Below are 13094 nucleotides of genomic sequence, written 5' to 3'. Positions count from 1 at the left end.
AATGCTTATGTGTTTTTAGAAACCTGCGTCAAGATGTTCAGGTGTGAGATTTGAGAAGTGAATAAGCATTATGAATCTTGTCTTTTTGTAAGAATTCAAAGACTTTTAATAAAGCCATCCTGTGTAAATACCTTTGATACATCTGTAATCTACCAACCTTGCCCACAGATAAGATAAACTTTATTTAATTTTATAAAGTAATTTCCTTTGACTTAAGTGTTGAAATAGTACAGAGCAAGAAGACATAAGTCCCACAGCAATGATAGAAAATAATTGTTTCTCAGATCTTCAGACTCCCCAACTCTATCTTCAGTAGCAAATGGGAGATGGAAAAATAGAAGGCTGCACATTGCAGCACAGTGATCAGTGGATTCTTAGGCAGTTGCTTGCGTTCTTTTCATAGGATCATAGAATCATAGAATCAACCAGGTTGGAAGAGACCTCCAAGATCATCCAATCCAACCGATCACCCAGCCCTAAGCAATCAACTAGACCATGGCATTAAGTGCCTCATCCAGTCTCCTCTTGAACGTCTCCAGTGATGGCGACTCCACCACCTCCCTGGGCAGCCCATTCCAATGGGCAATCACTCTGTGAAGAACTTCCTCCTAATATCCAGCCTATACCTCCCCCAGCACAACTTGAGACTGTGTCCTCTTGTTCTGCTGCTGGTTGCCTGGGAGAAGAGACCAACCCCCACCTGCCTACAACCTCCCTTCAGGTAGTTGTAGACAGCAATGAGGTCTCCCCTGAGCCTCCTCTTCACCAGGCTAAACAACCTCAGCTCCCTCAGCCTCTCCTCATAGGGTTTGTGTTACAGGCCACTCACCAGCTTTGTTGTCCTTCTCTGGACACCTTCCAGTACCTCAAAATCTCTCTTGAATTGAGGAGCCCAGAACTGGACACAGTACTCAAGGTGTGGCCTGACCAGAGCTGAGTACAGGGGAAGAATAACCTCCCTTGTCCTGCTGGCTACACTATTCCTAATACAGGCCAGGATGCCATTGGCCTTCCCCACATTCACCAGACGGGTAACCTGATCATAACAGCAGATCAGGTTGGTCAGGCAGGACCTGCCCCTCCTGAATTCATGCCAGCTGGGCCTGATCCCCTGACCATCTTGTAGTTTCTGTGTGATTGTACTCAGGATGACCTGTTCCATAACCTTGCCTGGCACCGAGGTCAGGCTGACAGGTCTGTAATTTCCTGGTTCCTCTTTCAGGCACTTTTTGTGGATGGGCATCACATTGGCCAGCCTCCAGTCATCAGGGACCTCACCTGTGAGCCAGGACTGCTGATAAATGATGGAGAGTGGCTTGGCCAGCTCATCTGACAGCTCTCTCAGCACCCCAGAATGGATCCCATCAGGTCCATAGACTTGTGAGGATCCAAGTGGCTCAGCAGGTCCCTTACCACTTCCTCCTGGACTACAGGGGGACTATATTGGTCCCCGACTCCATCTGCCAGTTCAGGAGGCCAATTGTCCTGAAGACAGCCTGTCCCACTATTGAAGACTGAGACAAAGAAGGTGTTAAGTACCTCTGCCTTATCCTCATCTTTTGTTACTATATTCCCCTCCACATCCAATAAGGAGTAGAGGTTGTCCTTGCCTCTTCTTTTGCCACTAATATATTTGTAGAAATATTTTTTATTCTCCTTTACAGCAGTGGCCAGTCTAAGTTCTAAATGGGCTTTTGCCTCTCTAATTTTTTTCCTACAAGACTTAGCAATGTCCTTAAACTCATCCTGGGATACCTCCCCTTTTTTCCAAAGCTGATACACCCTCTTTTTTTCCCTTAATTCCTTTAGAAGCTCCTTGCTCATCCAGTCCGGTTGTCTCCCTTGTCGGCTCCTTTTCCGGCACATGGGCACAGCCTGTTCCTGTGCCTTCAAGAGTTCTTTCTTGAAGTCCAACCTTCCTGGACCCCTTTGTTTTTAGGGCTGCTTCCCAAGGAACTTTCTGAGTTAGTTCCTTGAATAAGCCAAAGTCTGCCCTTCGTAAGTCCAGGGTGGAGGTTTTGGTGCTGCCCCTCCTGGTTTCACAATATATTGAAAACTCAATTATTTCGTGGTCACTGGACCCCAGGCAGCCTCTGACCACCATGTCACCCACCAGCCCTTCTCTATTTGTAAATAGCAAGTTGAGCAGGGCTGCACCCCTGGTAGGCTCATGTAACAGCTGGGATAAGAAGCTATCCTCCATACACTCCAGGAACCTTCTAGACTGCCTCTTCTCTGCAGTGTTCAATTCCCAGCAGATGTCTGGCAGGTTAAAGTCACCCACAAGAACAAGGGGAAGCGATCTTGAGGCAGCCTCCAGCTGCTTGAAGAAAATTAAATCAACCTCTTCTTCCTGATTAGGTGGTCTATAACAGACTCCAACCAGGATGTCAGACTTGTTGGCCTTCCCCCCTAATTCTTATCCATAGGGACTCAACCTGATCATCCTTATTCTCAACCTCCATGACATCCAGAGTCTCCCTAACATACAGGGCCACTCCTCCACCCCTTCTCCCTCTCCTGTCTCTCTTGAAGTGTCTGTAGCCCTTGATTACAGCACTCCAGTTGTGAGCATCATCCCACCACGTTTCCGTGATGGCAACAACATCATAGTTTTCCTCCTGTATCAGGACTTCCAGCTCCTCTTGTTTGTTACCCATGCAGCGTGCATTAGTGTACATACACTTCAGCTGGGCTGCTGGTTTTGCCCCTGTCTGTGGCTTACCACCCTCAGCCTCCTTTGGTTCATCTCTAGTAATGTTGTGCTCACTCCCCTCCCCCTTCAAGCCTAGTTTAAAGCCCTTTGTACAAGCCCTGCCAGCTTGTATGCCAAGATCTTTCTCCCCCTCTGTGACAGGTTACCCCATCTGTTGCTAGCAGACCTGGGACCATATAGAGTTCCCTGAGATCCAAGAATCCAAAATGTTGTTGGTGACACCAGCCTCTTAGCCACTTATTAATCAGGAATGTTTTCCTGTTCCTTTCAGCATTCATGCCTGCAACTAAGGGTATAGATGAAAAAATTACCCGTGCTCCTGATCCCTCTACTACTTTTCCCAGTGCCTTGAAGTCCCTTTTGATTGATTTAAGACTTCTGGTATTGACCTCATCACTTCCCACCTGCATAACTAGCGAGGGATAGTAATCAGAGGGCTGTACTACATTAGGCAGCCTTCTGGTAACATCCCTGACCCAGGATCCAGAGAGGGTCCAGCCGACATATGGGGCCCTCCGTTCCTTTCAGAAGGGAATCACCAATAACAATTACCCTCCTCTTTTTCTTTTCTGTACAAGTTCTGATGCAAGGGGGGTCTTATTTGCTTTAGTCGACCCCCCAGATAGTGTTGCTTTTGCTTCCAGGATCACCTCACCCTTAACCTGTAGTGCCCCATATCTGTTATGCAAGGGTAACTGAGGAGGTGAGGGGGACTGGAAGGGGTTTACCTTGCCCCTTCTGACAGACACCTGTATCCATTCCCCACTGCTTCTTGCATCACTTCCCTCTGCTAAGGGGGTCTGCAGAGCCTGGTACCACATATCTAACTCCCTTTCTCATTCCCTTATGGTCCTTAGTCTTTCTACTTCATCCTTCAGCTCAGCCACTAGGTTAAGCAGATCATTGATCTGCTCACACCTTATGCAGGCATCGTCTCTGCCACCCTCGACCTCTCATGCCAGGCTCCAACAATCATTGCAGCTGGTTGCCTGAACACTTGCATGCTTATGTGTGGGCTCTGTTTGGGTACCCACAGTTTTACAGACAGCCTGAGACCGAGTCATAACCATGGCTCAATTCCTTCGGGGAACCAGGCCTTTTTTTTTTTTTTTTTTTTTTTTTTTTTTAAATCCCTCACACTCTACTCACCGTGTTCCAGTGAGAAGTCTAGCTTTCCCGTGGCTGCCCTCGCGCTGAAATGGTCTCACGCTAATGGGTACTTAAATTCTGCGCGGTTCCCGGGCAACAGCCCCCAGCCACGTCACTTCCCTAGGAGGTGCACTGGAGGACAACCCCCACCAGTCCTGCTTGTCCCTTTGGGGTCCTTCCGCCCTCAGAAAGCCCAAAGCAAACCCAGGAAATCCCTAAAGCAATTCGAGTTAAAGCAAAGCTCAGCTAGCAGTTACCGAGGCTTTCCCGCGGCTGCCCTCGCGCTGAAAATCTATATTAGCAGCAACCAGTGCTCTGGAACAGTGTGCAGCTGTCTTGAATCTGCATCTGTAATGAAGGATTTATTCAGATTTAATTTGTTAGATTCTTTTAATTGACGTGAGGTTTAGCCCCAGTTCAGCTGCCTTCCCTGAATTTTCAGGAGTTACTCAAAAGATGAGTTGTTTCTAACAGGTAGGGTATATATGGGCTAAGCTTGTAAATCATATCAAGGATTCTCTTCAGTTCTGTAAAGAATACAGAAAGCTGTCTTTTCCTTGATAGCTTTTTCTCTTGAAGGCATGTTTTCTCCTAAGGCAGGTATACTATATTCCTGGAGGCTTAGTTGGTTTTAGTTTTACAATCCCAGAGATGTACACCTGAAGACTTGTTTTGGTTGAGGGGGGGAATTATTAATTAATTACCCTCACAACAATAATAAACGATATGGCAAATGGGTATTAATAAAAATAGTAACCCTTTATTATTTATAAATATGCCAAAACTCATGGATTAGGATTGTTGTATGGTTGGAATACATATTTACAATGGGAATATGCAGTCTTAGGGCAAATACAAACTATTCTATGCAAATTAGGAGGCAACAACTTGGAAAGAGAAAGTCCCTGAGAGCGGATAGCGCTTGATTACAATGGGGGGAGGCTTGACACCTTTACAACTGAAGGGCAATTAATTAATTTCTTACAGCTAGTTCTACCCAGATGGGGGATGATGCTGCTGCTGTGCTAGCTGTGGGGCGCTCTCATAGGGTGCGGCACGGCAGATTTCCAGCAAGGAGCGTTTACCGCGTGGTCCCAGGCTGATCTGGCTTCAGCGGACAGCAGGCAGTTAATGACACTCTCTGTGACGGGCGCATGCTTGGTTTCTGGGTAAATTGAGGCACGTCACAATTCTGGTAGCAAGGGGAAGCAGGCTAGGCAGATCCATCTTCTAGGCTTGTGGCTTCTCTGGCTTGCATGTGTATGGCTCATGGCTTTATCCCAGGCTCTGCACAAGGCACTCAAGGCAGGGCAGGGCAACTTGAGGCAGCTTCTACAAGATGGGTCCAAGTAGGCTTGAAAGCAAGGTTTGAGCAAGGCAAGGCAAGGTTGACTACCAAGTCAGTTGTATATATACAAATTGCCAGAGATCAGTTGGTCCAAAGGGGCACTGAAGCTAATGTGTAGCTGCCCAATGGAAAGGCGTTCCGCCAGGCTATAACCATAAAAAGCAGAAGCAAAGACGTTGTTTCTGGGGGAAGAGTGGTCAGCTTACCTGCTCTCACCCCAAATAAACATCTTGCTTGCCAGACAGGCAGGTGTCCTGTCCCCTTTGTTCTTTTTCCCTCATTGCCTTGTTTTTCTGCAGGAGGGAGGGGAGAGAAAGGGACCCTGTCTAGACATCTTAATGCCTGTCTGGGTTTGTACTGGGCCATGTCATGGCCCTACCATCACAAGACTTTATTGTTTCTGGTAGAAATAATAACCTTCATTACATTTATGGTTTTTGCAGTTGTCCACTGTGTTTATTTTCCTCAGGTATGTTGTTGGCATAGGACTTGAGTTACTCTTAAATGAAATTGTTCACAATGTCTATAGTAAACATATGACAGAAGGGTTTCCTGAGCACTGCTCACAAAATTATTCTCATAATTGTAACTGTGATGTGGAGTTTCAGAATTACAGTGCCATACACAGATATTGCAGCAGGGGGTATTACAGATGCTGTGAAAAAGTACTTTGCTTTAATTTGAAAGGTCTGTCTTGCATTAATATACCTAAAGCAGAAATTAAGCAACTGATTTAGGGTCCCTGTGACTGAGTGCCGCTGACTGAAAAGATCATCACCCATATCTAGTTTTCTATCACCCCTTCTGCATGAGGCTATGATACTCATGTTACAGACACATAAACCACTAGTATTCATTTTTCAGAGACAGAGCAAAGAACCCATCAGAAGATGACACATTTAAATCTTCAAATGACCAATGTAAAAATGTGTGGGTTTTTTTAGGGGGGAGGGTTTGGTGGGGTTTTTTTGGTTTGGGTTTGTGGCAGTTTAGGCTGGGTGCCTAACGCTACTGCCACATAAGTTACACCTCCAGTGTCCGAAGTGTCCAACCCAGTAAGGCGGACACAGGAAACAGCATATTTCTACCCAAAAATCCTGCACCCTATAAATCCATCTGCAAAGTCATTCCTCTCCGTCTTTTTTCCTTCTCTGCTCCTGTGGGAGATGCTTCCCTATCAAGTAACAGTGGGGGAGTATCTCAAGGCCTCTTAGGCCTGTCTAGGCCTAATGCCAGGAGGAGAAAGAAGGAATGGGGCAGTCTCAGTCCTGGCCAGCCTGAGACTAGCCTAGCAGTGGGAGGTGGAAGAGCGAGCCCTGGGGGTTTGGGTAGACCCTCAGGTGGGGAGAAGGGAAGAGTTGAGAGTTTTTGGGTGTTATGTAAGGGACTTTGTATGCTTTGGGATGTTCTTGTCACTATGCTTTGTAGTTTTTTGTAGTTTCATCAATTGCTTTTCCATTGAAACTTTCCATCACTCTCCAATCTGTTTGTGTGAGTATCATTCTTTTGTCCCTCTCAGGGCAAGAGAGGATATGTCTGGCCTCAAACCAGCCCAGATTATTGGTAGCAGAGGATGGTTCCTGCAGAGAACTCTGCAAATTGGATTGGAAACGTGTGGAGATGGAAAAGTTAAAACGGGTATCTGGGCATTGTTGGGTTTAGTGGTTGGGCTCACGGTTTTGCCGGGGCAACTGTGTGGGCGTTTTATGGGCTCCAAGGGAACAGCTTGGTGCGTAGCTGTGGTGTGGAATCCCTCCTACCGTTTCAAGGCGGCAGTGGTGATTCTGTAGCCACAGGCATCGGGGAAAGGCTTAAGAATGTGGTGCCTGTCCCTTTCCCTTTTATTCCGCATGGCATTGAGCAGCAAGCGGAGCGATGCAGAGTGGGGGAGGGCAGTTGTAAGCAGATCAGAGTTGGCTTGTCTGGCGGTGGTGGGGTCTAGCCACAGTGGGGAGGTGAGCAGTGGCTCCCGCAATCCAAGAAGCCGAGTGGTGGCTCCAATTTGAAAGCTGCTTCTGAGGCCCAGGGAGCAAGTATGGCTTTAGCTGGAAAAGCTGTTCTTGTGGCCTGAAGGGTGGTGGCGGTTTTGATCTGTACCATGGCGGCAGACGTGACAGCGGCTCTGTCATTCCATACATTGGGAGACGGCCACTACTATCTCTCCCCTGATTTTTGGACATGTTCTGAAAATGGTGCTTAGCACCTGGCTCCACCTCTCTTCTTGGTGGGTTGCAGTGCAGCCACTCCCTCTCCCAGGGGAGGGCTGTGTAGCCAGATGCCTACATGCCTCGGTACACTTACCACTCAGAGGAAGCGGTGTGCCTGTGCGTGGTGTGCATTCATGTAGCCTGGGCCGCAGCTGGAACTGGTCAGCACTGGGCTTGGGAAAGGTCCGTGCAACTTTTGAAAGTCTCAGCATGCTGTTGCCTGGAGGGGTGGAAGGAGCCGAGTCGATGAGCCTGACTGTTCTGACTTGATTGCCCCGAGGGGTGGAAACATGCCGCTTGAGTGGATGGAGATAGATATTCGGTTGAGAAGTTACGAGGTTGTTTCCAGGTGGCCATGATGTCCATGAAGAATGAACTCTGCGTCACTGGGAGGTTCCACCAGATGAGGGAGAAGAACTGGAATGAACTGTTACCTGAGCCCGAGTGAGAGACTTTTCTGAAGGACACCCAGATGAAGACTTGGACTTTGCTAGACATGTCATCTGAAAATTGTTTGTAATTTGATACGTTTTGGGTGCAGGAATTATGGGTATGAAATAAGGGGTGTAATGTGGCAGTTTAGGCTGGGTGCCTCCTGTTGCTGCCACATAAGTTACACCTCCAGTGTCCCAACTGCCCAACCCAATAAGGCAGACACAGGAAACAGCATACTTCTACCCATAAATCCTGCACCCTATAAATCCATCTGCAAAGTCATTCTCTCCGTCTTTTTTCCTTCTCTGCTCCTGTGGGAGATGCTTCCCTATCAAGTAACAGTGGGGGAGTATCTCAAGGCCTCTTAGGCCTGTCTAGGCCTAATGCCAGGAGGAGAAAGAAGGAAGGGGGCAGTCTCAGTCCTGGCCAGCCTGAGACTAGCCTAGCAGTGGGAGGGGAAGAGCGAGCCCTGGGGGTTTGGGTAGACCCTCAGGTGGGGAGAAGGGAAGAGTTGAGAGTTTTTGGGTATTATGTAAGGGACTCTGTATGCTTTGGGGTGTTCTTGTCACTATGCTTTGTAGTTTTTTGTAGTTTCATCAATTGCTTTTCCATTGAAACTTTCCATCACTCTCCATTCTGTTTGTGTGAGTATCATTCTTTTGTCCCTCTTGGGGCAAGAGAGGATATGTCTGGCCTCAAACCAGCACAGGGTTTTTTTTGGTTTTGTTTTTTTTTTTTTTTCAGGTAAACTGAACTAGGCTAATTAATGCTATTCAGAGAAAGTACAAGTACCTTTTATGAAAGTATCTAGGCACATCTGGTCTCCACTGGGAAAGTACTAAATCTGAAAGAAAAAAGTATAAGAGGAGGTGACATACTATAAGTCGGATTGACCTTCAGAATACATGGTGGTTTTGACCCACAATTTGCTGGCGACAGTGCATATATGAAGCTGTAGTGTCTTTCTCAGTCTCAGTTTTTGGCGTTTTGCTTCATGTTAAGTCAAATGGGTGTGAGCATTCTTACTTTGTTGAATTTTTGATGTTAAAAATGAACACAGAAGGAAAAAATGAAATGCAATGGCCAGGGGGTGTTGGTAGCACATGACTCCTGCATCTTGCAACAGTAGAAAACTAAAGATCACATACTTCATGCACCTTCCTACACTGCTCCCTGGACATGCTGAGAGATTATCAGGAACTTTCAGATACTGTGAGCATTCTGAGACCTACTTCATAAATACAGCTAGATATATTGCCTTACAATTAAGAATTGATTGTAGATCCTGACCTTCTTGGTAACACTGTGTATAGAATCCTTTGATGAGCTATTCTTTGCAGTGTAACTATTTATTTATTACAACTTACGTCTCAAAGTTATGGCAGTTTGAGAGAAAATGATAATAGAGAAGAAAACCTAGGTCTTACCTGACTTGTGTCAATGTTTGGAGTCACCTACTTCAGCCAACATCAATAATTTGCCATCACTTTGCACTGATGGAGGTATCTGCAGAGGAACATAAAGAAAATAGACCCATAGGGTTTTTTTCCAAGAGAGATCAAACAAGTTAGATTAAGGATCAGAAGGTAGCCTAAATTTTGATCAGCAAGTTCACCATGAGCCAGCAATGTGCCCTCATGGCCAAGGCCAATGGTATTCTGCAGCACATTAAGAATGTGGCCAGGTCTAGGAAGGTTCTCCTCCCCTTCTATTCTGCCCTGGTGAGGACACATCTGGAATTCTGGGTCTGGTTCTGGACTCTCCAGTTCAAGAGGAACAGGGAGAGAGTCCAGTGGAGAGCCACAAAGATGATTAGGGTACTAGAGCATCCCTCTTACCAAGAAAGGCTGAGTGATCTGAGTCTATTTAGTCTGGAGAAGAGCACATTGAGATGGGAGCTTATCAGTGCATATAAATATGTAAAGGTTGGAGGCCATGAGGATTGGGGTGGACTTTTGTCAGCGATGGCCAGTGACAGGATGAGGAACAATGGGATACAAACAAGAACACATCAGGTTTCACTTGAACTTAAGGAGAAACTTCTTTACTTTGAGGGTGCCAGAGCACAGGAACAGCTGGCACAGAGAGGTTGTCAAGTCTCCTCTCTGGAGACTTTCAAAACCTGCCTGGATGCATTCCTGTGCAACCTGATCTAGTCATACCCATGTTACTATGGAAGTTGGACTAGATGATATCCAGAGGTACCTGCCAACCCCTCTACCATTCTATGATTCTATGATAAGTATCTTCGGATAAGTATCTTTGGTCTTGCTGTTTCATAACTAATTGTAATAATATCACTATTATATATATAGAGAGAAATGTTTTCTTTTAATGATGCCTCTTAACATGATTCCATATTCTCCTAGGTTTGCACCAGCCCAGCCCAGCCTTCTCAGCCTGCTGTTATTCCGAAGCCGGTTCAATCTGTCATACATGTTCCATTGCAACCAAGCTGCCCAGGCAGAGGCAAGATGGCAAAACTCATAAATCCAGAAGAGATGACATCCAGAGATTATTACTTTGATTCCTATGCTCACTTTGGAATTCATGAGGTAACGTTTATTTCTATTTCAGCAGTTATTAGATCATCATTGTCATGTGTTTTTATTTATTATTTATCCCTCTCCCTCCTGCGTTTTTCCTCAGAAAATTGTGTAATCTAGTTAAGTGCCAAGGATATCACCCACTTCTCTAGAGACCTGTACTCAAAAATATCTGTCCTATTTTGATCCTCACAAAGCAGCTCTCCACAGAGCTCATATTAGCTATTTATACAGTGATCTTTATGAGTGCATCAATTTACTGCATTTGTGAGGGCTAACTCAACCTAACTAACCTAGCCACACATGGGAACCACCTTATTGATAAGTTAGGTCTTTTGTTCCAACAATATGATTAAGGTGATGGAAGCATCCCAAGGGCATACCAAATTCTCTTTGCACACTACCATTCCATAGAAATCAGAAATCCTTGTAATTAGAAAATAATTTCTAACACCGTAACACCAAAGCACATAGCAGAGCAGCATCTCTAACCCCATGCCCAGAAGCGATAAACTGCACAAACCCGTTAATCCACAGTGGTAAAGTCAGCCACAAGTTCAAAAGCAGCTCTAGAAACAAGTATCAGAGAATTGGATCCAGTGACCCTCCTACCCAGATCACCAACATAATGAATTCTTGTAACAGTTTGGTTAAATCCAAAGTTTAGCCCTTTGAGATTCTTAAATTAAAGGTCTGTAATTCTCCCAGGTGAGGTATTCAAGCCATATGCCAGATAAACACTGGGCACCAACTGAAATGTCTGTGTTTAGCCCGTATCTGGGACTAAACCCTAGCAGTTGCTCCACCATCCAATGACACCTTCCCAGCAGAGAAGGGGAATCAGGAAAAGGTGAGAAGACCCATGGGCTGGAATGAAAACAGATTTATTGAAACAACAAAATTGATACCAATTCAAATATGAAGTATATAAAGTTATACTCATCCCAGTATAACTGGCTCTTGATCCACTTCCAGATCTGTAGCTACAGAAAAGATTGAGTGCCTTCACTGTTGATGAGGACAGGACGTTCTGTCCAATGAAGCATCAGAACCGGTTTGCCCTGAGCCATGCTATGGTGAATGCCACAAAATTATATCCTAAATAGTGGCAGGACATGTCCCTACATGTTCAGCTTGAACCCCCTCTTCCCTCTCCCTTCTGGAGTGGGGGGGAAGTGTTGGCACCACTTTGTCTGGGTAGACAATTCCCTAGGCCCGTTGGGGTAAACAAAGCTCAGACGACATGCTCATGCTGGCTTTGTTTAAGGGTTATGCTCACACTATATTTGGTGAAACATCATTTCATTGGTTAATTGCTCTGTTTACCAAGGATGCTCACTGGACCAGTGTTCGTGCGGCAAATGTTACATAGGGGTTGTTTTGGTAAACCCATGTTCCGTGTTCCGTGCCCCGTGCTCCATGCTCCTTGCTCCATGCTTGTACCTGTACCTGTGCGTGCCCATGTTTGCCTCGTGCCTTGTGCTGCTGAGAGATCCGCTTTTGCCCAGGACTCGAACCAGCGTGTTCGAGTGCATCGCCGCAGATCGCTACTTTGCCTGGCTGACCAGCAAGCACACCGCCCATCCTGGATCGCTACAGCCGCCCTGAGGTGGGAACATCATTTCGGCAGGATCGCCACCTCCCCGGCCGATACTCACGGATCACAGAAAAGGTCGCCCCAGCCTCACAGTGAAGCCGCTTTTGCCATACCCTGTGACCACGGCGACAAGGCCTTTTGCCCTGGAGCGGCAAGCTTGTTTTGCACAGCGCACCCTGCAAACTGACTTGCAAGGGCCTCCGAGGCTCACCGACAAACTCCCAGGACCCTTTTGGTCAGAGAGGAGCCTCAACCACGCAGCACAGCGACACGCGGTCAGCGCCATTTCAGTTGCTTTATTACGGTACATCCGTGCTGCAATTTCCAGAAATACAAAACAGTATTAAGAAAAGACCTCATGAAGTTCTTCAGTTAGTGAGTAAGCTAAATATTTCTTCATAGAGTTTCTGTAGTGGTTTGTGCAAACTGCCTGTTTGTAGGCTTGCCGATCCCCGACAAGCACTCACCTCCCCTCTATCTCTATCTCTTTCTGAATTAGTTTCACTTTCTAAACTTCTAGGTTTCCTCAAACTGTTTAAAGTGCCCGTATGTATATACATTCTGCAGAACTGATTCCTTCCAACTGAATAATAGAACCTGTAAATATCAATTGTAAATAACTTGTAATATAATGTAAATAAATATTTATAAAACCTCTATAAATATCTCCGCCGCTTATTTTCAGCGAGAATTTACATTTCACATCATATGCAGAAACACTGGAAGAAAGCAACAAGACCCATCCATGGAAGGCTTTCTCTTAAAGGGAAGAGAGGCCTTCATCTGCCGACCTGACCTGCTGCCTAGCCGCTTGCATCTGCAACATTGTGGAGAGGCTGTCAACATTTGTCCAGCCCTTAGACCAGCCCCGGATTACTACTGCTGCTCTTTCACAATGAGGCCTGGAGCATATCAAGTGTGACTGCAAGGCTCTTGGAATGATTATCAATAGCCAGGTGTGCCAGGTGGTTTTTTGTCTCAATTCTAACAGTGCAAATAAAGATTTGAGGAGAAGTGCTCCTGTAGGTTCACAACTGGTTGTACAACTGGTGTCAATGACAAGTTTTCAGCTTTGATATCTACAGAAACTTCTTTG

General features: G+C 46.0%; 1 protein-coding gene across 1 annotated transcript in view; it reads left to right on the top strand.

The window, feature by feature from the left end:
• Positions 1-7063: 7063 nt before the first annotated feature.
• The window catches only part of PRMT8 (protein arginine methyltransferase 8), a 42486-nt gene continuing 36455 nt past the window's right edge, over positions 7064-13094 (top strand). The window contains 2 exon segments of the mRNA XM_054390838.1: positions 7064-7168; positions 10225-10410. Of these exon segments, the coding sequence (XP_054246813.1) occupies positions 7064-7168; positions 10225-10410 (291 nt within the window).

The sequence above is a fragment of the Indicator indicator genome, chromosome 1 (genome assembly GCF_027791375.1).
Source record: "Indicator indicator isolate 239-I01 chromosome 1, UM_Iind_1.1, whole genome shotgun sequence".
NCBI classification, from domain to species: domain Eukaryota; kingdom Metazoa; phylum Chordata; class Aves; order Piciformes; family Indicatoridae; genus Indicator; species Indicator indicator.
This window is presented reverse-complemented; position numbering and strand designations above follow the sequence as displayed.